The 25,944-nt window shown below is 36.5% G+C and overlaps 1 protein-coding gene and 1 pseudogene across 3 annotated transcripts in view; both read left to right on the forward strand.

Moving 5' to 3' along the window:
* The window catches only part of IL6ST (interleukin 6 cytokine family signal transducer), a 60,771-nt gene extending 36,707 nt beyond the window's left edge, over nucleotides 1-24,064 (forward strand). For all 3 annotated transcript variants that reach the window (XM_043887209.1, XM_043887210.1, XM_043887211.1), the window contains 9 exons: nucleotides 6,020-6,102; nucleotides 6,734-6,944; nucleotides 7,429-7,611; nucleotides 9,586-9,687; nucleotides 9,876-10,022; nucleotides 10,310-10,450; nucleotides 14,766-14,862; nucleotides 18,181-18,262; nucleotides 19,196-24,064. In XM_043887209.1, coding sequence (XP_043743144.1) covers nucleotides 6,020-6,102; nucleotides 6,734-6,944; nucleotides 7,429-7,611; nucleotides 9,586-9,687; nucleotides 9,876-10,022; nucleotides 10,310-10,450; nucleotides 14,766-14,862; nucleotides 18,181-18,262; nucleotides 19,196-19,933 — 1,784 coding nt within the window. In that variant the 3' untranslated portion in view covers nucleotides 19,934-24,064. The remainder of the gene's footprint in view (nucleotides 1-6,019; nucleotides 6,103-6,733; nucleotides 6,945-7,428; nucleotides 7,612-9,585; nucleotides 9,688-9,875; nucleotides 10,023-10,309; nucleotides 10,451-14,765; nucleotides 14,863-18,180; nucleotides 18,263-19,195) is intronic.
* On the forward strand, nucleotides 10,463-14,759 carry LOC122683552 (annotated as a pseudogene).
* Nucleotides 24,065-25,944: the final 1,880 nt, after the last annotated feature.

The raw sequence follows: 25,944 nt of genomic DNA on the forward strand, positions 1-25,944 counted from the left end.
GTGACAAGCCCCTCCAGTTTGCTTGCCTGGAGAATGCCATGGACAGGAACCCAGTGGGCTGCAGTCCATGGGGTTGCAGAGTCAGACATGACTGAGTGACTAACACTTTGACACTTCATCACCACCCTGGGGGGGACCTTTGAGTGCCTTCTTTACCAAGAAACAAGAAAAGGACCAGCCAGGGAGACCCTTTGAGGCTAGAAAAAAACTCTTAATAGTGCCACCGCTCCTGCACCTGAGGCAGCTGGCATCCCTGCACACTTTGTGACTCCAGGGTGAGAGGGTAACAGGCAGGAAGGCCAGGGGTCTCCAGACGGAGGAAGTAGGCTGCAAGTGTCAGACGTATTTTCTGTCTCTTAAGTGGCAGGAGGAAACAAACTACAAGTGACAGATTTTTTTTCCCCCTTCTCTATACAAAATTATTTATTTTGTATGTATATATGGGGCTTCCCTCATAGCTTAGTTGGTAAAGAATCTGCCAGCAATGCAGGAGACCTGGGTTCGATTCCTGGTTTGGGAAGATCACCTGGAGAAGGAAACAGCAACCCACTCCAGTATTCTTGCCTGGAGAATCCCATGGACAAAGGAGCCTGGCAGGCTAGTCTGTGGGGTCACAAGAGTCAGAAATGGCTGAGCGACTAAGCGCCCACACATACACAGAACCGACAATGGCTCAACAAACCAGTGTGTTTTACTCATACAGTTGTCCTCCTACTCTGTGTTAATGAGACTATGTATTTGTTTGGAAACCTGCCTTTCTTCAAGATTCATGTCAATCATTTTATGGCCTGAGATGACTCACCTTGTACCAATGTTATCTCAAAATGAATGTTGTGGGTGAGGGGTTTGGTGCCATTCTCTGAAGTTTTGAGCCATTTCCTTTCTCTAATTAGCAGCCTGCTAGTAGGTGTATATATATATACAACTTCCTGCTAAAGACCAGCAGGGGAGCACTCTTTCTGCCCCCTTCTGATGTCTATGTCAGAAGTGTTCTCCGTCTCTTTTATACTTTAATAAAACTTTATTACACAAAAGCTCTGAACGATCAAGCCTCGTTACTGGCCCTGGGTTGAATTCCTCTCCTCTGGAGGCCAAGAATCCTTGCATCTTTCATGGCTCAGCAACAACCTTTCAAGGGTCCTCGCAATCCAAGCAACTGTATTACCTCCACACTTGATCTCTACTGGGGCAGAGCTGCCAGAGGCTAGAAAAAACTGTAACATACCTCCTGTGTCCATGGCCACAGGCTCCCCTGTGCTGCCAAGGTCCCTATGATCCAAGTAGCCACACCACCTCCATGCTCTATCCTCTGTGGGGCAGAGTGGCCAGAAGCTAGAAAAACCCTAAGAGCTCTATATCTCCTGTACCCGTGGCCACCAGCTCCCCTACATTCCTGGCACTGCCAGGGCCCCGTAATCGAAGTAGCTGCACCACCGCCATACCCGGTCCTCACTGAGGCAGACGCAAGTCCTCCAGGGCAGCCTCAGGAGCAAACTCCTGTGAATGACTCACATTCAGAGGTGGGGATAAAACCACAATTGAACTTCAGGGGCAGTGTGGCTAAGGAAGAGGATTGAAAACCTTTCACCTTTCCACCAGCTGTACAAGCTGCAGATTAAACCCACACAGTCAAGTACGCAGACTCTGTGTGTATGGAATATATAAAAGGAGAATGAGAATTCCCACAAAAGAAAATGCCTAACTCTGGCAGCTGTGGACATTGGAGGCAAGAACATTCAGGAATAGGGCCAGATTATAGAGTCTGAGCTGTCCCCACAGCAGGTCCAGAGACCAGCCTGGTATTGGAGGGCATCCTAGGGAGGCAGAGGTGATTCACAGTGAGGAAAAGGATGCTGACAGTTGAGATCAGAGAAAAACATTTATTATTTTTATTCTGATTTATTCTGTAGTTGGTTCTGGAATTCTTTTTTTCCCCTGTTGCTTTGCTGTGGTTGTTCATTTTATTATTATTAACTCTATTTAAGCTTTGGAGAACTTTTTTTTTTACATCACACTTTGTATTTCCTTTATATACTTCTACATCTGTGTTTTCTTTTTGCAGTTTTATGGGGTTTTTTTCTTTTGAAAATTGTTTTACTTGTTTATTTTTCTTATTCTTTTCCTGGTATATTCTTTAATATATATAAATCTTTTTTAATATACTTTATTTAACTTTGCTTTTCTATCTTTTGCCTTCCTTTTCTTTGACCCTGTTATTTCACCCTATTCATTAGTCTGTTGTTGTTGTTTTTTTTCTTTATTCCCCAGTTGGCAGTCTGTTTTTGTCTTGTTTTCTGATTTGTGTTTTGTTTTTAATTGGTCGATACCGTTTTTGGTTTCCTTTGTTCACCAGGTCACTCTCTTATACTTTCTTTTCTTTGGACTGTTCTGCTTTTGTGTGTGTATGTGCGCGCATGCGTGTGCCTTTGTTTTTGATATTTGTCTGATTTTGTATTTACTATTTGGGATTCATTTTTTGTTTCTTGTTTTGTTTTCTGTTTTGTGTGTTTGTTGTGAAAGTGAAAGTCACTCAGTCATTCCGATTCTGTGTGACCCCATGAAACCGTAGCCTGCCAGGCTCTTCTGTCCGTAGGATTCTCCAGGAAAGAATACTGGAGTGGGTTGCCATGCTCTTCTCCAGGGGATCTTTCTGACCCAGGGATAGAACCTGGGTCTCCTACATTGAAGGCGAATTCTTTACCATCTGAGCTACCTGGGAAGCCCTGTGTTTGTTTCAGTCCTCTTTAATGCCATAACAAATGGCTTGTGGAATCTTGGTTCCCTGGCCAGATATCAGGCCCTGAGCCTTTGGAGTGAGAGGGATGCATCCAGGACACTAGACTGCCAAAGAACTCCTGACCCCATGAAGTGTTAATCAGTGAGAACTCCCATGAAGACTTCCACCTGTATCCAGGACCCAGCAGCACCCAGTACAGGATTCTTCACCCAAAGAACAAGCAAGACAAAAACAAACCCAGTCATCGGCAGACCAGCTTCCCACAGACACTCGAAAATACCACCTTACACAGCCCTGCCCATCAGAGGGAAAAAACTCACCTCCTCCCCTCAGAAGGCAGGCACAAGTCCTTCCCAACCAAAGCCTACCACTGGAACAACCTCACCCACCAAGGGCAGAAACCAAAAGGAAGAAGGAATACAACCCTAAAGGCTGGGAAAAGGAGACTCAAACACAGTTATCATGACAGTATGGTACTGGCACAAAAACAGAAATATAGACCGATGAAAGAAGATTAATTAAAAGCCCAGAGATAAACACATGCACCTGTGGGCACCTTATCTTTGACAAAGGAGGCAAGGATATACAATGGAGAAAAGATAGTCTCTTCAATAAGTGGTGCTGGGAAAACCAGACAGCTACCTGAAAAAGAATGAACTTGGAACACTTAATAAACTCAAGAAAAATAAACTCAAAATGGATTAAAGACCTAAATGTAAGACAGAAACTATGAAACTCTTAGAGGAAAACATAGGCAAAACACTCTGACATAAATCACAGCAAGCTCCTCTATGACCTACCTCCTTGAATAATGGAAATAAAATCAAAAACAAGTGGGACCTAATTAAAAGGTTTTGTACAGCAAAGGAAACTAAAAACATGGTGAAAAGACAGCCCTTAGAATGGGAGAAAATACTAGCAAATGGAACAACTGGCAAAGGATTAATCTCCAAAATAAACAAGCAGCTCATGCAACTCAATACCAGAAAAACAACCCAATCAAAAAGTGGGCAGAAGACCTAAGTGGACATTTCACCAAAGACAGATGGCTGATAAATACATGCAAAGATGCTTAACATCACTCATTATTAGAGAAATGCAAATCAAAATTACAATGAGAAATCACCTTATACCAGTCAGAATTGCCATCATCAAAAAATCTACAAACAATAAATGCTGGAGAGGGTGTGGAGAAAAGGGTACCCTCTTGCACTGTTGATGAGAATGCAAATTGATATAGCCCACTATAGAGGACAGTATGGGGATTCCTTTAAAAACTAGGAATAAAACTACCATATGACCCAACAATCCTATTACTGGCGTATACCCTGAGAAAACCATTATTGAAAAAGACACATGTACCCCAGTGTTCACTGCAGCATGATTTACAGTAGCAAGGACGTGGAAGCAACCTAGATGTCCATCGACAGATGAATGGATAGAGGCTGTGGTACATGTATACAATGGAATGTTACTCGGCCATAAAAAGGAACGCATTTGAGTCAGTTCTAATGAGGTGGATGAACCTACAGCCTATTATACAGAATGAAATAAATCAGAAAGAGAAAAATAAACATTGTATATTAACACATAAATGGAATCCAGAAAGTTGGTACTGATGAACCTATTTGCAGGGCAGCAGTGGAGACACATACATAAGAGAACAGACTTGTGGACACAGGGGAGAAGGAGAGGGCTGGACGAATGGATAGAGTGGCATGGAAACATACATGCTACCATATGTAAAACAGACAGCCAGTGGGAATTGCTGAATGACTCAGGGAGTTTAAACCAGTGCTCTGTGACAACCTAGAGGAGTGGGATGGGGTGGGAGGTGGGAGCAAGGTTCAAGAGGAAGGGACATGTGTATACCTGTGGCTGGTTTATGGTGATACATGACAGAAACCAACACAATATTATAAAGCAGTTAGCCTTCAATTAAAAATAATCCTATGGAATACAGATTTCTTTTTTCTGAACGTTTTCTTGTCACAGTCACCCTCTTGAGGTGTCAGTGGCAGCAGCTATGACTTTGAAACCTTCCCTACCTCCTAAATCCCTTCACTTCCACAGAGCTCTGCCAGAGGTTTCATGAGAGTTATGTGAATTGAGAATGTCAAAGGCAGAAAAGTAAAGTAACATTCTCCACCACAAATTTTCTCTTATTCTGAAAAATGCCAAGAAAGAAAGTAATCCTACTCTTGCTGGTTTGGGAGTCAGATTCCTTTGTCTTGGCTAGGAATTTTGAAACTGTTATTCTTGAAGAGTTTAAAAGTACATTGATCAGTTTGGGGGAGTTCCTAAACTACTTTAAGAGGTAGACAAAATATTTGTGTTCATACTTGTGTGCATTTTCTGGAGAGAGGGCATATAACCTTTGTCAAATCAAAAGAGATTTCTGGTGTCCCAAAAGTTATGAACAATTGGATTATGCATTTCTTCAAATTAGTGAAAGAAGCCAGGGTTTTTTTTAACATTAGAAACAGTTTCTAGCCTCTAAAATTTCCTTTATAGCTTTGTGTTCTTTATTCTTTGAGGGTGCTGCACTGTACTCATGTATATATCTATTCAAACCCCCTGTACCAGCAGCTTTTCCCCCAGCCTTCCTGGTGTGCCTTTCCCCTTTGTTTTGTCCACCTGTAGTTACTTCTTCATGATCAGCACAACACTGCTTAGATTTTGCTCAGATTATTTTTTATCCTATTTAATGCCATATTTTACAATTATAAAATTTTTGAATTTTTAAAACCTAATTAGCAATCAGATTTGATGTTTTGTAAAGTGCTTTTTCACATGGTTGGTGATTATTACAACAATCCTGTGAATTTATTTATATTATATTCCATTACATTGACTCCCAGTGTAAGGTAATAAACTTAATACTATGTTACTCCATTTATTTTATTTGTCTGATATCCTTAAATATATACATTTAAGGATTGTACACATGTATTTAAATATATTTCAGTTTGATTTTTAGCAATAAGAAATAGTGATACATCTTTGGTTATTGCTTAGGATATATTTGTACCTTTACAATTTTAAGATTACTAAAGAGTTGCAATATAATCTAAATTGTCAAGCTATCACCCTGAGTAAAGGTGAAGTCCAAGACATATCATGCTGAGGTGGGAAAATGCTGGTGTAAAGACAGAAATATAGACACCATATCATTGAAGGGCAAGAATATTAAAAACAAAGTAAAAGAATAATTTCTAGGATTTTAGCTTATCTTGTTATAATAGAAACTTTTATTTTAAAAATTTTATATCATCTCTTTAGGACCATCCAGGGCACCAAGTTTCTGGTATAAGATAGAGCCATCTCATGCTCATGGCACTAGATCTGTACAACTCAAATGGAAGGTAAGAAAAAAAATTTGATTATATCCTTTTATCTCATATAAATATATTTTATGTGGTGTCATGGGTGGAGCTTAATTTTTGGTATCAAATAGTATTTGATAACTTTAATAAACATGCAAAGCTTTATATATACTAAAAAGAAAAGGTTCATAAATTGCCAGTGATACCTCATAGATATTTCAGCATAATTCTGTCAAAGTTCTATAAGGGGCCTGTGTTTTATCAAACTTTCCTCAGTGCCTCAAATAAATAACATTTGGGGTAGTCAGAGTGTATGCTGGTAATAGGAAATAAAGTTGTTGTGCGCTCCATAAATGATCATGAATGGATCATGCTAAAATAAGGTAGAAAGAAAAATATTGAGACTTAAAATAGTTTAGGCCAGCGCACCATCAGTGAAGAATTGTATAGAGAGCTAATAGCTAACAGAATGGTGCTACTTTCTTTCTTAGTTTACTCTTCATTCAGTGTGTAGTAGTTTCCCTTCAGTAGCGAGTTCAAAGTAAGGTTGCCAGCCCCTTGCAATTAAATATTTAGAGATTTGACATAATAGAATTTGAACATGAAGAAAAACATTACCTTTATTCAAGATTTATGAAATATGTTTTAAAAGTAAATTGTCTTATTACAGACATTGCCTCCTTTTGAAGCTAATGGGAAAATTTTGGATTATGAAGTGACTCTCACAAGATGGAAATCACGTTTACAAAATTACACAGTTCAGGACACAAAACTGATGGTGAACCTCACAAATGATCGCTATGTAGCAACTCTGACAGCGAGAAATACTGTTGGCAAATCAGATGCGTCTGTGTTAACTATCCCTGCCTGGGATTTTCAAGGTTTGTCCCTAAGATGGAGCCTCACTTAAGAATGGTAAAGGGTAGTTAGGTATGGACAGGACTCCTGTAAAAACATAAGTATTCTAAGACTATGTCCTCAGTATCTGCAGTGGTTTAAATTTATTTAAGCATTTTATGATTATTTGTCTTTTTTAAAAAATATATTTTTTAGGTTTGAGGAACTTATTATATACATTAAACTTAAATATATTATTTTTCTATAGCTTTATCTGTAGCTTTCAAAGAAGAAAATGCGTTATATACACAAAATACTTGAAGAATTTGGGGAAAGGAATTGAAGTTTGAAAATAAGTTGACTGTATAAATTAGTGCTTTTATTCATGTAGATACAGTTTAATCTTATGTGCTATGAAAACGTAATAGCAAGATAGTTCACATGGTTATGAAAATGAATGTAAAATGTTGGAACTTCAGAGTTTTAAATGTTCATTTATCATATCGGTATTCATACTTTGTTTTAAAGCTACTCACCCCGTAACCGATCTTAAAGCATTTCCCAAAGATAACGTGCTTTGGGTAGAATGGACTGCTCCAAATGAACCTGTAAACAGATACATACTTGAGTGGTGTGTGTTATCTGATAAATCGCCCTGTATCCCAGACTGGCAACAAGAAGATGGTACTGTACATCGCACCTATTTAAGAGGTATACCTTGCTAGAAACACTTAAGTCGTTGTCCTTTTTCTAGTTCTTTAGACAGATTTTTCTTGTACTTAATCTTTTCTGCTTTGTAGACTTTGTGGTCCATTGAAAAGACTTCCAGTTTATCATTGTTACTAGTTAACTCTTGTTTACTAGACTTGTGACTCTCAGCAAGTCATACTTACTAACCTCACTAAACTGCAGGGTCTGTTTATGGACTAAGTGGGGTTAATACTATCTTCTTGTAATACTCTCTGTTGTTTTGATCATCAAAGGAACGCTCACAGAACTGTAAAGTAAGAAAAATACAAGGTAGTACAATCTCTGCTCCTAACTAGTATGTTCTCTGTACCTGATTTAACTTCATCCTTTAATGAGAAAAATTTCCCTGAGCTTCTGGATGGCTTGTTAACTTTTTATAGCTGTTGAACAAGGGAAGCAGAATCAGAACTTATATTTTCTTGTCTTTTAAACTGGAAGTACTAATAAAGGACAGAAAGTAAGAGCTCCAGTATGGATTGCTTTCATTGCAAGTTACTACTTTTCAAGTAGCTTTAAAGTGATAGAACAACTTTAAGGAGGAAACAAAGCACTCAGTTTGTACGTGTGTAAAGAGGATAACCATTAGAATTCAGCTACAAATAATATGATTAATCATAGAAGAGCTGTTAAAAAATATACTGTTTATATATTGCCATAAAGAGCTTTATTCATAACATAGGCTGTTTGGCCCTCATTAACCCATTATTTAACATATAATTTTACTAATCCCACTTATCTAGTTTATCAGTCTTGTCCAAGTAAAAGCAAAGTAGAGCTAGAGAGAAAATAGATTGGTAGTAACTGGACCGTGGATGGCATACGTGCTCAGTCATGTTGGACTCTTTGCGACCTCCTGGACTGTAGCACGCCAGGCTCCTCTGTCCTTGGAATTCTCCAGGCAAGAATACCAGGGTGGGTTGCCATTTCCCTCTCCAGTGGCTCTTCCCCACTCTGGGACTGAACCCGCATCTCTTGCATCTCCTGCATTGGCAGGCAGATTCTTTACCACTGGTGCCACCTGGGAAGCCCTAGCTGGACAGTAGAGCAAAGGTTCTGGGGACCTTCAGGTTGTGCAAGTATTCCCACAGAACTAAGTAGGCCTGATAAAACATCACTGTATAAGCAGAATATAAAAATTATCTTCTTGATAATATTGAATCATTAAGAAAATGACTGTTTATGAAGACAAAGAAGCATATATAACTTCATGAATAAACAGTTAAGGAAATGTAAGTTCCTATTGAAGGTATAAACTTCAGTTTATAAACAAAAATAAGTTTTTTTGTTGTTGTGTGCTAAAGACATAGATTACTGTGTTAATTTGGGAAGATTATAAATAAAGGAAGAATTTAAGATAATTTTTTCTTTTAAAATTCTGTTATTGTGGGAAATAACACTTAATTGTCTTTTTCCCAGTCACCTGGCCAACCACAGCCGTTTGTGCTTTCCCTAGCTCTGATTACTGACATCTTGCTCATAGGCAGTTCTCAATTAGGTAAAATGTACAAAAATTGTCAAACTATAAGAAAGACCCATTTGATAAATCCTGAATATAAATGCAGTCATTTGTTACTTTTATTGACAGTATAAATATTTTTATTCACTTACTGGCAATAAAAATAGCCTTTTATTTTCATAAAGATTTACTCTGTTAAGCTTGAATCTAGTACACAAAAGGCAATGTTTACTTAAAAATTGTAGTGTTAAAAGAAAGTTCAATGGTAATCATTTCATAGTGTATGCAGATGTCATTATTATTTAGTATACCTGAAATTAACATTGTATATCAACTGTGTTTCAATTTTAAAAACATAAATGAATAAATAAAAGAAAATTCAATGGTCATGAAATTATAATGTAAAAGTAAGCAATGGAGTTAATTAAGTTTTTTTCATTGTAAGGAAGAAAATGCTTAATCTACTATTCTTATTTTAGGAAACCTAGTAGAGAGCAAATGTTACTTGATAACAGTTACTCCAGTATATGCTGATGGACCAGGAAGCCCTGAGCATATAAAGGCATACCTTAAACAAGCTGGTAAGTCCAGGCCTACTTTCTTTGAAAAACAGTCGCATTTTGTACTGACAAAGACATTTTATCCTTCTTAAATAAGGATATGTTTCATTATGTTCAAATAATTTCCATGATAATGAAATTCTACCAAGTTCTAGTGGTTTACTAAATTCTTACGCTTTTCAGTTAGTAAATACCTTATTCTGTTTTAGCACCTTCCAAAGGACCTACTGTTCGGACAAAAAAAGTGGGGAAAAATGAAGCTGTCTTAGAGTGGGACCAACTTCCTGTTGATGTTCAGAATGGATTTATCAGAAATTATACTATATTTTATAGAACCGTCATTGGAAATGAAACAGGTAATAAAGCTATATCAGTTATTAAGAATCAGGTGTATTTTCTTAGGCTTTTAAATACTAATTTAAATCTTACCTTCTTGTGTTTTTTACATCTTAATATAGCATTTTATGCTCAGAAAAGAGATACATGAAAATATGCTTTATGGTTGCCTTCATGATCCTACTAAAAATACATTGTTTTCTAGTGAAATATGGTTTGATTCCTTTTTTTGTACTCTCCCAATATCAAATATAGGCCAAACCATGCAAGAGTAGTTGGTTAAAGTGCACTTACTGCTTTCTTCCAGCTGTGAATGTGGATTCTTCCCACACAGAATATACACTGTCCTCTTTGACTAGTGACACTTTGTATATGGTGCGAATGGCAGCATACACAGACGAAGGTGGGAAGGATGGTCCAGAATTCACCTTTACTACACCAAAGTTTGGTAAGGAATAACGATGCTTGAGTTTTCCTTCTTTCTCTTTTCTTTTAAAAATTTAATCAGACTAAAAATGGGCCTAACTTACATGCCAAAATTTTGTTTAAAGTGCATCTTTGGATTCATATAAATGATGTGTTCATAAATTATGATTTTTGTTTTGTTTGGTTATTTCTTTAAACTACAGAAAATGTTTTCCATACTTTGTTGTTGTTTCTTCAACTGCTTCTAATTTTACCTGTACTCTATAAATCCCAAAATAATTTGTTTATCTTTCTAAACGGGTTCATTTTTTTCACTGGCAAAACTTGGGTATGGTCTCGCTTAGACAGACGGGCGCGGAGACGCTTCTGGAAGTAACATTGCGTTGGCTGCCCAAGGAGAACCCCAAGTTCAATTCAAACTTGTATTGGTTGGTGATGGTGGTACTGGAAAAACTACATTCGTGAAATGTCTGACTTGTGAATTTGAGAAGTATATAGCTACCTTGGGTGTTGAGGTCCATCCTCTTGTGTTCCATACCAACAGAGGACCGATTAAGTTCAGTGTGTGGGATAGAGGTGGTTAGGAGAAATTTGGTGGACTGAGAGGTCAGTGTGCCATTATAATGTTTGATGTAACGTCGAGAGTTACTTACAAGAATGTGCCTAGCTGGCATAGAGATCTGGTATGAGTGTGTCAGAACATCCCGATTGTGTTGTGTGGCAACAAATTGGATATTAAGGACAGAAAGGTTAAGGCAAAGTCAATTGTCTTCCACCGAAAGAAGAATCTTCAGTACTATGACATTTCTGCCAAAAGTAACTACAACTTTGAAAAACCCTTCCTCTGGCTTGCCAGAAAATTGATCGGAGACCGTAACTTGGAGTTTGTCGCCATGCCTGCTCTTGCCCCACCAGAGGTGGTCATGGACACAGCCTTGGTAGCACAGTACAAGCACGATTTAGAGGTTGCTCAGATGACTGCTCTCCCAGATGAAAACGATGACCTGTGAGAAAGTGAAGCTGGGGCCCAATGTCAGAAGTCTAGTTATATAGGCAACTATCCTGTAATGTCAGTGGTGCAGCGTGTTTGCCACTTTATTATCTAACTAAGCAGAACATGTACTTAATCTTTGGATGCTGAAGGAGATATTTGGGCTTTGGAATGAATGTGGCTGTTTAAAAATAAAGAAAAGCTTCAGTTTTTTGGACCTGCATATTTAGGTATTTTGGAACACAGTTTCCTCCTTGAGTTTCAAATATAAGACTGCTATAGTCACATGACTATATTGAGAGGTGGAATCTTGTTTGTTACTGTCATTCCCACTCCTTTTCATTTAGAATCAGGATAAAGTTGTATTTCAACTATCTTAAAAAAAAAAAAAAAACTTGGGTATAGTCTCTTCTCTTGTACTTCCTTTAATGGGCAGGTTGCCTGGAGAATTCCATAGACAGAGGAGCCTGGCGGGCTACAGTTCATGGGGTGGCAAAGAGTTGGACACGACTGAGCAACTAACACACACAGGCTATAAAGACTAATCCACGCTTGCAGTCTCGTTTCCATACCTCCAGCTCAGTTTTTGACCTGCTGAAACCAGATTTCCACCCCACCCACCACTCCACTGAAACCTGTCTGCTGTCACACGTGGAAGACCTCTTAGTTGTCCTGTCCAGTGCATGCTTTTCAGTCATCTTTTCTCCCTATACTTGCCAACATTTGATCCTTCCTATTGGCCTGTTCATCCTTGAAACAGTCTCTTCCCTCGGTTTATTTTTCTAGTAGCACTCTCCTGAGTCTCCTCCTTGTGTGGTACTTTTTTCTTGGTCTCCTTTTCTGCTCTTTTAAATGTTTTGTATTCTCCAGAGCTCTGTTCCTGGCACTGTTTTCTTGTCTTCCATTCCAGAGTCCCTGTCTAAGACTCCAGCCATGCTCTCTGCTCTTCCCAGACAGGTTTCTCTTTCTTTGTTCCATGTCATAACTCTTTGCCAGACCCAGAAATTTAGGGGTAGTCGTAGTAAATTTCTCATCTGTTTCTCACTTACGCAAACTAGCAAGTTCAGTTGCTCATGCCTTCTAATTACTGCTGTGCATGCCCTTTCATAATCTCTTTCTTTGACCCTAAACTTCTCTTCATTTTCCCCACCTCTCTCTTCATTTTCCCCACCTCTATGTCTTTTCCCAGTACATTCACCTATACCTTTTCTTGTTTTGGCTATTTCTGTAGCCTCTCTACAGCAGACTTAAAATGCATTCTTTCCTGTAACTACTACATTTTGAATCATCATTCAGTTACCTTATTTTATTGTTATTGTTTTTGTCATATCCAAGAACCAACACAGTTAATGATAAATAGTAAGCTCCATGTTCCTTGTTGGTTGAATGTTTGCTGTATGAGAAAATAAGTGGATAAGTGACTACTACATAAGATAGACATTGAAAGATCCTGAGCTTTGCTGTGTGATGGCCAATAATGAATATAGTCTGTGGGATAAGATTTGTGTTGACATGTTTGTAGAATATATATGTAACAAATACAGGTTTCTACCTCTAACCAAAAGTTGAGCATTCCTCTGAAACCTTTTATAAGCCAGAATGGTTTAGAGCAAAGAGTATCCCTCACCTTGGGCAAGTTTGCATTATGCCACTGCATTTTCATGAAAGACCTACATTAAATGCACTAACAAGCTTTTTTTATAAGTTTATTTTCGTTAGCAAAAACAGACAATGTAATTTATGGAAAAAGTTTTTTAGTATATTAATGTAAATCTTTTGTGAAAGTGAAGTGGTAAAATTGAAACTTTCTGAAAATGGGGGCATACCTGTAATATTGGAAATAAAACTTTGTGCCATGATCTTTAGAAAAAATAAAAGTAATTAACTTTAAAAATTTATGCTGTTAACAAAAGTAGTGTTCATTATAAGGAATTTAGACTATACACTAAAACACAAAGAGGAAGAAAAATCACTCCTAATCCCTCATCCAAAATAATCTTTTAACATATTTATATATCCTCCTAGTCTTTTCTATGCATACATTTTTTCCCCAAAACTGAAATCATATTTAGTATTGTTTCATCCACTTTTTCCTCTGACCTATTGTTTTATGGATCCATTATACCTACTTCACATGGCTTTGACTTTGCCCTCAAGGACCATATAGCTTAGTTGAAGAAATAAAGTATAAGTAAACAATACAGAGAGCCATTTGAACCATGCTACTAGTAAATAGAACAAGAATTTAAAGATACTGGTAGTGGAAAATTTCACCTTCAAAGATTTTTGTGGAGAAGACAGTACTTGAGCTTTGAGGTTAAGATGTGGACAGACAGGGAGAAGAAGGCATCCTGGAGCAGCATGAGCAAAAGGCCCAAGACATGGAAGCTTAGAAGGAAGTTCAGCGCCAGTAGAGGACAGGTTCTGCCTGAATTTGATGTGTCATGTGTATGAGAATCTTAGCATTCAGGAATTAATATTTTCCAACCTATAGTTTATTCCTCTGATTTCTCAGTTCCTATTATGCTTCACAGGATGTAAAGGGATATGTGTGGTGGGAAGGTAAGGCTGAGTAATGTGTGGCTGTCGCACTACTTTCATACATTTTTCCTGTAAAAGACTAAGTGAAGGAGGGTTGGAGGAGTTTACCAGAAACAACCAATCATTTAAAAATCTCTAATATAAATTCTCCCAATTAGCGATTCATTTGATTACTAAGCTGTCTTTCAGATTCAGAGAGGGATTCATGTGGTATTGAGGAATCTGAGGCTTGCTGCTTTTTAGGTGATATTATTCCTACTTCTGCTACTCCTTGTGCCTGTTAAGGTTCTCCTAAAATTCTTAGCCCTATATCAGTAAATAACGATTAAAAATTTTATCTGAATTTTACATTTTTATTCCTTATAGAAAGTTACATTTGTAGTTCAGTTATTGAGATCGTTTAGAGCTTTTCCAATTCTACTCCTCTAACTCAAAAGTAAGCTTTTGCTAAGATTCTGCTGAGTGCAAATGATAAATGTAATAAATAAATAGGTTTGAAAGCTGTTACCAGGTATATTATCTATCCAGTAAACTGAACTAATCAGTTTATTCCCCCAGCCAACTTCTATTTTATGTATACTTTGTGGTCAGGTTACCATGACCTAAGGCATAAGCAACTAGGATATGATTTACCAAGGGGGAGGGATGGGGAGAGGAAAACACCTTTAAGTTTGAAAAGTTTGTAAAAAAAAAAAAATTAGGATGGTATTTCATCTTTTCAACAGTAATCTGGTTGGAAAGTTGCATTATTTGTCTGTAGCATATGTGTCAACAATTTTCCTTCTTTCCCGTTTTTGTTTTTTAGCTCAAGGAGAAATCGAAGCTATTGTTGTACCTGTTTGCTTAGCATTCCTATTGACAACCCTTTTGGGAGTTTTATTCTGCTTTAATAAGCGAGACCTGTAAGTACCCTTGTTCATATTTTTGCATTTTCCCCCACTTTTATTGACCTATAATTTACATGCAGTGAAATTCATCCATTTGAAGTGAACAGTTTGATGAATTTTTGTAGCTGTATGTAGATGTGTAACTACCACCACACTTAGGATGGAGAACATTTCCATCACCCTGGAAGTTTCCTCGTTCTGTTTTGTAGTCTGTCCTCTCCCTCAGCCCCTAGCCCCAGCAGTCAAATGATCTGTGGTTGTATTTTTGCCTTTTCTAGGATTTCACATATATAGAATCAAGCAGCATGTAATTTTTTGTGTATGATGTCTTTCACTTCTTTGAGATTCATCCATGTTGTTGCATATACTAATATTTTTCTCCTTTTTATTCTTGAATAGTATTCTGTAGTATAGAAAGATCAAAATTTGTTTACCCATACATCTGTTATGAAAATTTAAGTTGTTTCTTTGATTTTTGACTATTATGAGCATTCACACACATATCTTTGTGTAGGCATATATTATCATTTATCTTGAGTCAATATTTAGCAGTGGGATTGCTGGATCATATAATCCAGAATTGCTGGATGCATATTTAACTTTATAAGAAACTGTCAAATTGTTTTTCAAAGTGGCCATATCATCCTGTATTCCCACCAGCAATGTGAAAAGTTCCATTTGCTCAATATCATCCCCAGTTCTCGGTACTGTCAAGGTTTTTAATTTTAGCCATTCTTTCTCAGGGGTTTATAGTGCTATCTCAGTGTGATTGTAACTTCTGTTTCCCTGAGGACTAGTAATAGATACTTTCATGTGCTACCTTACATCTTCTTTTGTGATACGTCTTGAAATCTTCTGCCCATTTTTAAATTGGGTGATTTGTTAATATTGAGCTTTAAGAGTTCTTTATATATCTTGTTACAAATTTTTTGTCACATATGTTTTGCAAATTCTGGACTGTGGCTTGCCTTTTTGGTTTCTTAACTGTGACTTCAGAAAAGCAAAAGTGTTTAATTTTGATCAAATCCATTTTGTTAGGGTTTTTATTTTTTAATGGTTATTGATGTTATGTCCTTTTTATGAAATCTTTGCTTAATCAAGTGTCACAGAATGTTCTCCTGTATTTTCCTCTAGAAATTTAATGATTTTAACCCTGTGCTGTGATCTGTTTAGGATAAATTTCTGTGCATGGTGTGAAGTCAAAGAATTTTTTCCATAGATATCTAACTATTCCAGCATTATTTATTAAAAGACTGTCTTTTCCTGTTGAATTGCCTTCAACCTTTACCAAAATCAGTTATTCGTATAAGTCTAGATCTATTTGTGGACTCTTAATCCCGTTCCTTTGTTATGTATGTCTATTGGTGCTGATACCACATGGTCTTGATTTATTATAGCTCTACAGTAAGACCGGGTGGCAGAATTCCTCCAGTATTTTTTTTTTCAAAATTATTTTTTCTAGATTCTTTGCCTTTTCATATAAAATTATCACCTTATAAATTTCCCTTAAAAATCTGTTAGAATTTTTAGTGGAATTTTATTGAATCTATACATCAGTTCAGGAGAAAGTGCAGTGTGAACTTGTTCATGAGTCACTTGTTCATGAGTCACATGTATCTTTCAGTACATGAACATGGTACATTTTTTGTTTCCTTTTGCAATGTTTCGTAGTCTTCAGGCTATGTTAAATTTATTCCTTCCTAAGTGTTTTTTTACGCTATTATAAATGGAATTTAAATATTTTTATTTTCTAGTTGTTCATTTCTGGTGTATTGAAAATTGATCCTTTTAAGCATATTGATCTTGTATACTGAGATCTTGATAAATTAATTTATTGTAGTCACTTTTTAGATTCCATAGGACTATACAGTCCTATGACTATACAGTCATGCTGCCTGCAAGTAAAGATGGTTATTCCAGTCTTTATACTTTTAGTTATTTTTCTTATTCTACTAGCTAAGACCTTCAGTAAGTACAATGTTGAATAGATGTGTTAAGAGCCAACATCTTTCCATTCTTCCTAATCTTAGGGGAGAGAGCATTCACTCTTAACACTATTGCATATATTTTTTCTTAAACACTATTGCATATTATATTAGCTGTAAGTTGAGGAAGTTCTTATATTTCTGTTTTGCTAAGAGTTTTTGTCATGAATGGTTATTGAATTCTGTCAAATGCTTTTTCTGCATCTGTTGAGATGAGCTTATGATTTTTTTTTTCCTTTCATAAATATGGTGAATTTTATCATTGATTTTCAGATGTTATATCTTGCATTCCTTGGAATTTGCTGGATTCGGTGTGTTAAAAATTTTTGTATTTTTATGTTAAGAAGTGGTATTGATTTGTCCTTTTTTTGTGGCATCATTGTTTAATTTTGGATTCAGGGTAATACTGATTATCTCATAAAATTAATCAGTACATATTACCTCAATTTTCTGGGAGAGTTTGTACAGGGTTTGTATTATTTCCTCTTTAAATAACTAATGGAATTCACAAGTGAAGCTGTCTGGGGATGCTCTTTCCTTTGTAGGGAGATTTTTAATTAGAAATTGAATTTCTTATAAGTATAGGGCTATTGAAGTTTTCTTTTCCAGTCTGTTTCAGTAATTGGTGTCTTTCAAGGAATTCCTTTTTTTTTTTTGGTTGGTCAGTTTATTTAGGTTGTTACTCTATTGCTTTTTCTATTATGTCCAGACTTCATAGTTGTTCCTGCTGGACAATCTGTTAGGATCTTACTACCCATCTTTATTGTTTATTTGAACTTATTCTCAAGATGACTCATTTCCTGTGTACTCACATACCCTTGTGAACCTCTGATGTTGTGCTAGGGACTATGTTAAACATATTTAAATAGGTTTTTGATGACGGATATCTTGAATTATTTTTATGTTAGCCTTTTCTTCCTTGTGAAAAATCATATTATTTTATCTTGTACCAGTGTGATAATTTATCATTGTCTGAATTATTTTAGTTGGAAATTGAACATTTTGGGGTTTTTGTTTTGCAGAGAAGGTGTGCCACAATGTTTTGTACCCCTGGCTAAAGTTTTTAAGTGGTTATTATTGCAGAATTTGATTTCAGAGATTTTTAAAAATTGAATACTGATTACCAGCTTTAGTCTTATAAACAAACAGTTTTTCTTTAAGGATAAAGACTCAGATCCTTATGTATTTTTAAATAGTATTTTATTCTATTGGTTACAAGAAAAATGATGTTTTTGTTAGCTTTGGAGTACAGTAGGTATTTTTTGTTTAATTGGTTTTATTCTTAAGATTTAGATGATCACATTTATTACAAGTGGTTCTCCATATGCAGTATTTCTTTCCTCTCCAGAATTAAAAAACACATCTGGCCTAATGTTCCAGATCCTTCAAAGAGTCATATTGCCCAGTGGTCACCTCACACACCTCCAAGGGTAAGATAAAATGTTTCTGACTAGTTAGAATACACAAGCATATTAGGATATATTTGTAGAGTTTATGAAAATAGTACATAAATTAGAATTTTAGTCAAAATTAAAAATAGTACTTGCATATTCTAGTAGTTTATTATCACCATAGCATATTTGTCTTTATATTCCTAATTCTATTTAGTATACATTAAAAATATTTGACTGAACTTGTAAGTTGAAAGCCTAATGTTTTAATACAGCTATGTGATAATTCTGTTATAAGATAAGCATTTTAGATTGTATATTAAAATCAAACTTAAAATCTATGATTTTAATATGATTAAATGACTTCTGGAAGCCTATAATAAATTTCTTAAATTTCCTTAAAGGGAAGGTTATTTATATTTTTTTACTTCTGACAGTCCTTCATAACCTATGAAACTTGAGTTTGATTTTTCTTAATGTTTTCTTCATTTTTCTATCCAGTTAATCCTAGGCTGCCTAGACTAGGCATGAAATATGAAATTTTACTTCTAGACTTTTGTTACTATTATTCAGTCCCTAAGTTGTATCCAACTCTTTGCGATCCCATGGACTGCTGCACACCAGGCTTCCCTGTCCTTCGCTATCTCCTGGAGTTTGCTCAAATTTATGTCCATTGAGTTGGTTAGTTTATAAAAATGTAACACCCCAACAATATTGATTTGGAATTCTGACGAAATACAGTCTAATTCTTACCTTTTAAACAAATTTCACAAAATCCATGATTCAAGCAGTTAGCAGTGACTTAGTGATATAGATTATCTTTGCACTATTAAGTTACTGAGAAGTTTCAGAGATGCGTTTTGTGACTCTACTATGTTATACTTTGTGCCTCTAATATGTTATACATAATTATTTCAGATTTTCTAAATGAATGTGTACCATAGGTAATAATTCATTTTCTGTCTTTCTTAGCATTTTAATTCAAAAGATCAAATGTATCCAGATGGCAATTTCACTGATGTAAGTGTTGTGGAAATAGAAGCAAATGACAAAAAGCCTTTCCCAGAGGATCTAAAATCTTTGGACCTATTCAAGAAAGAAAAAGTTAATACTGAAGGACACAGTAGTGGTATTGGAGGGTCTTCGTGCATGTCATCTTCGAGGCCAAGCATTTCTAGCAGTGATGAAAATGAATCTGCACAGAACACTTCAAGCACTGTCCAGTATTCCACAGTGGTACACAGTGGCTACAGACACCAGGTACCGTCAGTCCAAGTCTTCTCAAGATCTGAGTCCACCCAGCCGTTGCTCGACTCCGAGGAGCGGCCAGAAGATTTACAGCTGGCAGATAATGTGGATGGCAGCGATGGCATTCTGCCCAGGCAGCGGTATTTCAAGCAAAACTGCAGTCAGCATGAAACCAGTCCAGATATTTCACATTTTGAAAGGTCACAGCAAGTTTCCTCAGTCAGTGAAGAAGATTTTGTTAGACTTAAACAGCAGCAGATTTCAGATCATATTTCACAGCCCTATGGATCTGGGAAAATGAAAATGTTTCAGGAAGTTCCTGCAGTGGATGCTTTTGGTCCAGGCATTGAGGGACAAGTAGAGAGATTTGAAACAGTTGGGATGGAGGCTGTGGTTGATGAAGGAATGCCTAAAAGCTACTTACCACAGACTGTAAGACGAGGCGGCTACATGCCTCAGTGAAAGACCAGCCCCGGTTACAGCTTCAGAAGTACCTGTAAAGTAAAGCTAAAAGTACTTTATCTGTGATTTCAGATCTTCACTTGCTGAAGATGATCATTTGCCCTTAAGGACAAGAATGTACTGTCCTGCCACGTGGGCTTTTTCCATCCCAGTATATCTGGGATTCAACTTTAAGCACTACATAAACTGACTTCATCCTCTGAATAGCTGAATGACTTTGTGCTGTTTCAGGATGTTTGCACTGAAGAAAAAAACAAAGTTTGTCTAAAATTTATAAAGTGAAACTTTTTGTGTTGCTGTCTAGAAAACAGAGGGTATTTAAATTAAAGCTAGTCATAAACAGCTATACTGATTTTAATGAGAATAGTCATTGAATATCAAATCTTAGGGAGAGAATTAACAAAAATTAGAGGAACAAGGTCTTAGACCCTCTACTTTAGCTGACAACATAATTTAAGAAGAATCCAGATGATACAGCTAATATGAGCCCAGCTTTTGTTGTCTGCCAGAAAAAATTGGGGTCATTTATAATCATACCAACATGTAAGATATTAGTCCTCTTCCATTGGTAGTGACACTGCCAGTTACTGGAGAAAAGGAATTCTGTTTTAACACAGCAAACTAAAAATATTAATTTTTGAATATTAGACAATCAATAATTAAGTAAATTTTCAAAAATTTGCTTTCTATTGTTATTGACAACCTTTGAAGATACACTTCACACACTCAGCAGAGTGTCTGGATAAGAGCTAGGAATGAATATGACAAACTATCTCAAACATTTAATACATTCTTTGCCATTAATAAAGGCTTAGATTATTAACACTTTTCTATACCTATATATAAACTTCATTGACCCTTCTTTTTAAGACGTCAGAGAATTTGGTTGATTAAGCACTTTATACAATATATCTTCACCTTAAAATGTGTTTTGACTTAATACGCTTTGTTTTTCAGTAGGCCAAGATTGAGTTTGTTTGTTTTTCCTAGTAGGTATCTGAAGCAGACTAATAAGTTATAGGACTTGGGCGATAATCACCAAAACAAAATACCACCCCTAAAATGTACATATTGACCTTAGTAAGGATCACAGTTAGCAAATATCCTTATTGTAGAGGCACTTAATGAAGAGATAGTATTTAATGTCTGCCAGTTCTGAGGTAGGTGGAATTTAACTCTACATGATGATTTAGGAATATTTTAAACCTCATCCCACATGTTCTCTTCTTCAGGGGAAAAGTGAGTTGAGCCTCCAGAGTTTAGTTCTATACTCACTTTCACATTCATGTTATCCTCTACCCACCACCTTTGACAAGGAGGCAGGGCGAAAGCCAGGGGCTGAGTAAGTAAGAAGAAATAGATCATGTATTGACTACTGCTCTCAAGTAAGTTTGTTTTTCTGTCATATTTAAGATACAGAAACCAGGCCCACTTAAAATATTTGCAGAGGTTATTGAAGAATAAAAGGTTGAGAAAATTTAGTGCACATTTACAGTTGAGATGTAAGTCGACTCATTACTCTCTCATCAGTATTGTTCACAGTAGACTTCGTGTTATGCTTTATCCTTTGTATTCTTGCCTAACACTTCACAGAGTTCTTTCACATAAATGGTCTTTGTGAGACAGAGCAGATGCTTTATTCTGATATATCCAGTTATTTAGGCAAAACCAACATGAGATTGGTAGACTGTCAGAATTAGAAGGAAATGAGGAAAAGTAGGGACAGACCCCAAACTCACACTCGACAAGGTAATAGCATCACCACCATTTAAGTTGACCATCAAAGGCTGGTCCATATCAGGAAAGGATTGGTCTTGCTAAATGTCAACAAATTTATATCTACTACATTTTTTTCGTTTCCTCAAAATAAGTAGTCATGTTGTTTTAACCATGTTTAGCTCTGACCTTCCTCCTGACACATAGCAGTGTTGTGAAGAACATTTTAATGTAATGATTGTACATGGGGGGAGGGCAGTTATAAAATGTGAACTCATGATCTAAAGGAATGAGAACAAATAGTTATTTAAGAAAGGACATCATTATAAGTAAATTTATATGTTGAAACTTTACATACAACATGGTGCAGTGAGCGAATGCCCTCTAACCACAAAAGCACTTTAGGTATATTAAATGGATGTTTGGATACTGTGCAAAAATTCATTCAGGAAATATTTATATAATATACGTCTTTGCCCCAAAAGAGAAAAGCAGTTATAAAACTTAAGTACAAGATTACTTTCATAGGGCATGTCATAGAATAATCAGTTTTGATACATGTGAATTATACTTTAGGTCGGCAGAGAAATTAGGTTAATTTATGTGAAAGTTAGACTATATTTAAGATAGTGGGTTTAGTACTCATTAAATATCTAGTATCCAAAAATTTGATGCAGTTACCCTCTTGTAAGATTGAAAATAATAAGCATATGTTACCTTTGTTATTACTGTAATTTGATTATTCATTACTGGTGTCTTTGATATCTTACCCTCATCCTTCATAAAGGCGCGATGCTAAATAATTCTTGGAAAACTATCAGACTTCAAACCTACTAAAACCTTACAGTTTAATTCTTTTTTTAACATGGATCATTCATCACTGGGAAGTATACCCAACACGTGAGTAGAAACAAGGGAAAAAGCAGTCATTCCCATGTTTTGTGTTCACGTGTGTTCTTCATCTAGTTGTTTAACTTCAGCCTTTTTCTTTGATGAGAGATTTTTTTTTTTAACATGTGAAGTCATCTAGTGACCCTAGTTTATTATGAAAACATTTATTTATGAAAATTCACATTTAAAGTGAAACATCTAAAATAGCTCTATAAATAGCAATCAAACAAGTTTTAAAAAGATGTCTTTTTTCTGCTCACATAGTTAAATAGTTAAATAATCATGACATAAATTTAGAAGTAGAATAATTGTATAGTAGCATTCCCTAAAATATTTCTGTTAACTGGCATGTATTGACTAACTGTAAATCAAGTAGGAAAGCTCTTCCTCTATTCCATTATATTCCACACCAATCTCCTCCTCTGGTGTCAAGAACAAATTTCTATACCTTACACTTCTGTTTGTTGAAATGGGTAAAATGTCAACATAATAAGCTACATAAAACTTAAAAGTTCAATTAATTAAAAATATTGGGATAACTTTGTTGTAGGTTGTGTTAGATTCTATTGCCCTCTAAGATTACTTTAAAAAAATTTTTGCACTTTTTTTTTGTAAACGAAAAGAATATGAAGCCATACAATGGCAAGATATTTAGGTTTAAGAAATTTTAAACTAACAAACTTAACAGCCTAGTTCTTTAGACTAGTCCCTGATAGCAGTTCCTTTCAGGCTATTTATAAGCAGAATTTAGATGCAAGTCAAAACTTTCCAAATCCAAATACTGATCTTTGGAGTTAAATCTATTTTTTTTTCATTGTATATTCTACTTGTATGTGTACTCACATGATATTCTAATATACATTGCATTAAAAATGAAAAGGTGGCTCTGGATGAGCTCTTTTGTTACATATTTGTTCCTAAATTTTTAAAGGCTTTTTGTAGTTAAAGCAGGTTAGTTTAACTTCATTACCCAGTTCTTCTTTATACTTGATAGACCATGATGAAAGTGCATTTGAGGCCAATGGTGGTAGATGTTACAGACCTTTTATCCCTTAAACATAAGCTTTGACAATGATAACTACATATTTCAAATGCTATTACATGAATATAAAAATGTGATATGTCAGAAATAAAGGGATAATTTAAAGGTGGATATTTGAAATTTCTTTAGTCTTAGTGTATATGTGTGTTGAATAGTATACTCTAAAAATAAGTGTGCAATTTGCTAGTACTGCAATTCAGTGGTTAGCATTAGGTATGTCTCCTCTTTATACCCTGGCTATGTCCCATTTAATTATAAGTGCAATCCTTTCAAGTTCACTTGCTCTTTTACCCTGACCTAATCTAACTTCATATAGAAGGCTTGTCTAGAAAGAGTAGTGTGTGTATTTTTACTTTTGCAGAATGAATTGCATGTGCAAATCGTAACCACAGCTACTGTTTTTATGTTGAAATAACTAAATGTTCTGTTATATATCAGCTCTAATCCTTTAAGTAAATGTAATAAATTCTTACTCAAATTTTTTCTGGGTGTGGTCACTACCATTTGATGTCATTACCCGTAATATTTAAGGTAGCGGTGTTTATCATTATTGGTGTTGAGGCTTTGTGTAAGCTTGGTGCTTTTGGAGGGTTCTGTGGTTTCTTAATTCCTCATTTAACATAATAGATCAGGTTTTAGAAGAAAATCAGTACCCTACCTCAGCCTTAATAAATACAGAATAGACTTGGAGATGGCAAATTTATGAGTTTTCTGGATTTACAACATGATTTCTAGAATCCCAGCATCTCACCTCTCATTGGATATTTTTCAACTGGTTGCCAGTGAAAAGTGCAGAGGTGCGGTGCCACCTTGTGGCCTGTCTGTATCCACACCCTACTGGGGTCTTGTCACGGTGAGGCGTGAAGCCGACTGATCCATAGCATCCCACCACCACTCCCCTGAGCTTGTTAAGTGTAGTGTATAAAAGTACTACTTCCACCTGGAAGGAAATCTGAACTACTGGATTTTTGTAACCTCACATTGTGATTTTATCTAAATATGCAGGGAGTGAGAAATCCACACACAAGTTAACTTCATCCTTTCACATATATACTAAAGGTTGTAGAAATAGCATCTCAGCCTTGGGCTATGTGTTTGTGTAAATCTTTGGTTAGGTCTCTTACAGGCTGTTACAGCATGACTTTTTTGTAATACTTCTTGTCTTATCCTAATTTATATTATGGGTCCAGTCCATCCTACTGCCAAAAAGGCATTCAGTTTTCCTGGCCCAGAGACAAACAATTTTAACTTCTGGTTTAAATTTTATTCTTTTTAATATAAAACCTTCCTTCAACACTCTCAAAATATAAACAAGAATAGTACAAACTGTGCTCTTATATACATGTTTGCATTGCATGTGTGCTCAGTCATGTCCAACTCTGCAACCCTGTGGACTGTAGCCCGCCAGGTTTCTCTGTCCATGGGGTTTCTACCCACTAGAGTGGGTAGCCATTCCCTTTTCCAGGGGATCTTCCTGACCCAGAGATTGAACCCATGTCTCCTGCATTGCTGGTGGGTTCTTAACCACTGAGCCCCCTGGGAAGCCCACATACATATTTCATTGATGTTGAGTCACTAAGTCATTTCCAACTCTGCAACCCCCATGGACTGCAGCACACCAGGCTTCCCTGTCCTTCACTATCTCCTAGAGTTCGCTCAAACTCAAGTCCATTGAGTCGGTGATGCCATCCAACTATCTCACCCTTTGTCACCCCCTTTTGCCATCAGTTTTTCTCAGCATTAGGGTCTTTTCCATGTTTAAGTCTAGTTAAACATGCTCTGGCTACTTAATAGAGTATAGAAGAGAAGGAGGCAAGGAGGCCTGAGATAGAGAAGGAAGTGGAGAAGCAAAGGGAAGCATATAGTGACTCCAGGTCAATGGGCTTTCCTGGGGGCTCAGACAGTAAAGAATTCACCTGCAATGCAGGAGACCTGGGTACAGTCCCTGGGTTGGAGAGAGCCCCTGGAGGAGGGCATGGCAACCCACTCCAGTGCTCTTGCCGGGAGAATCCCCATGGACAGAGGAGCTTGGCGGGCTGCAAGTCTATGGAGTTGCAGAGAGTCAGACAGGACTGAGAGACTTTTCTGTGCCCCTCCTCACCAGAGGGGACCCCCACATCCTTTCTCTGGGTATACATCTCTGCTTCACCTGTCTTAATTTCTCTGTGTGCTCTCCCACTTCTTGTGCTATGTTTCTAAAAATAGACTTTGTATAATATCTACATTTACAGTTTTGCCTCAGTGATAAATGCATTTTTCACTGGGGCAAAGATCCAGGGAAAACTAGCTTCTGGCCTCTAGCTTTTGTTGGTCTGATGGCTAGGAGTCCTGGTTTTCATCCAGGCTTTGTTGCTATTCAATC

Source organism: Cervus elaphus, chromosome 25, assembly GCF_910594005.1.
Source record: "Cervus elaphus chromosome 25, mCerEla1.1, whole genome shotgun sequence".
NCBI lineage: Eukaryota > Metazoa > Chordata > Mammalia > Artiodactyla > Cervidae > Cervus > Cervus elaphus.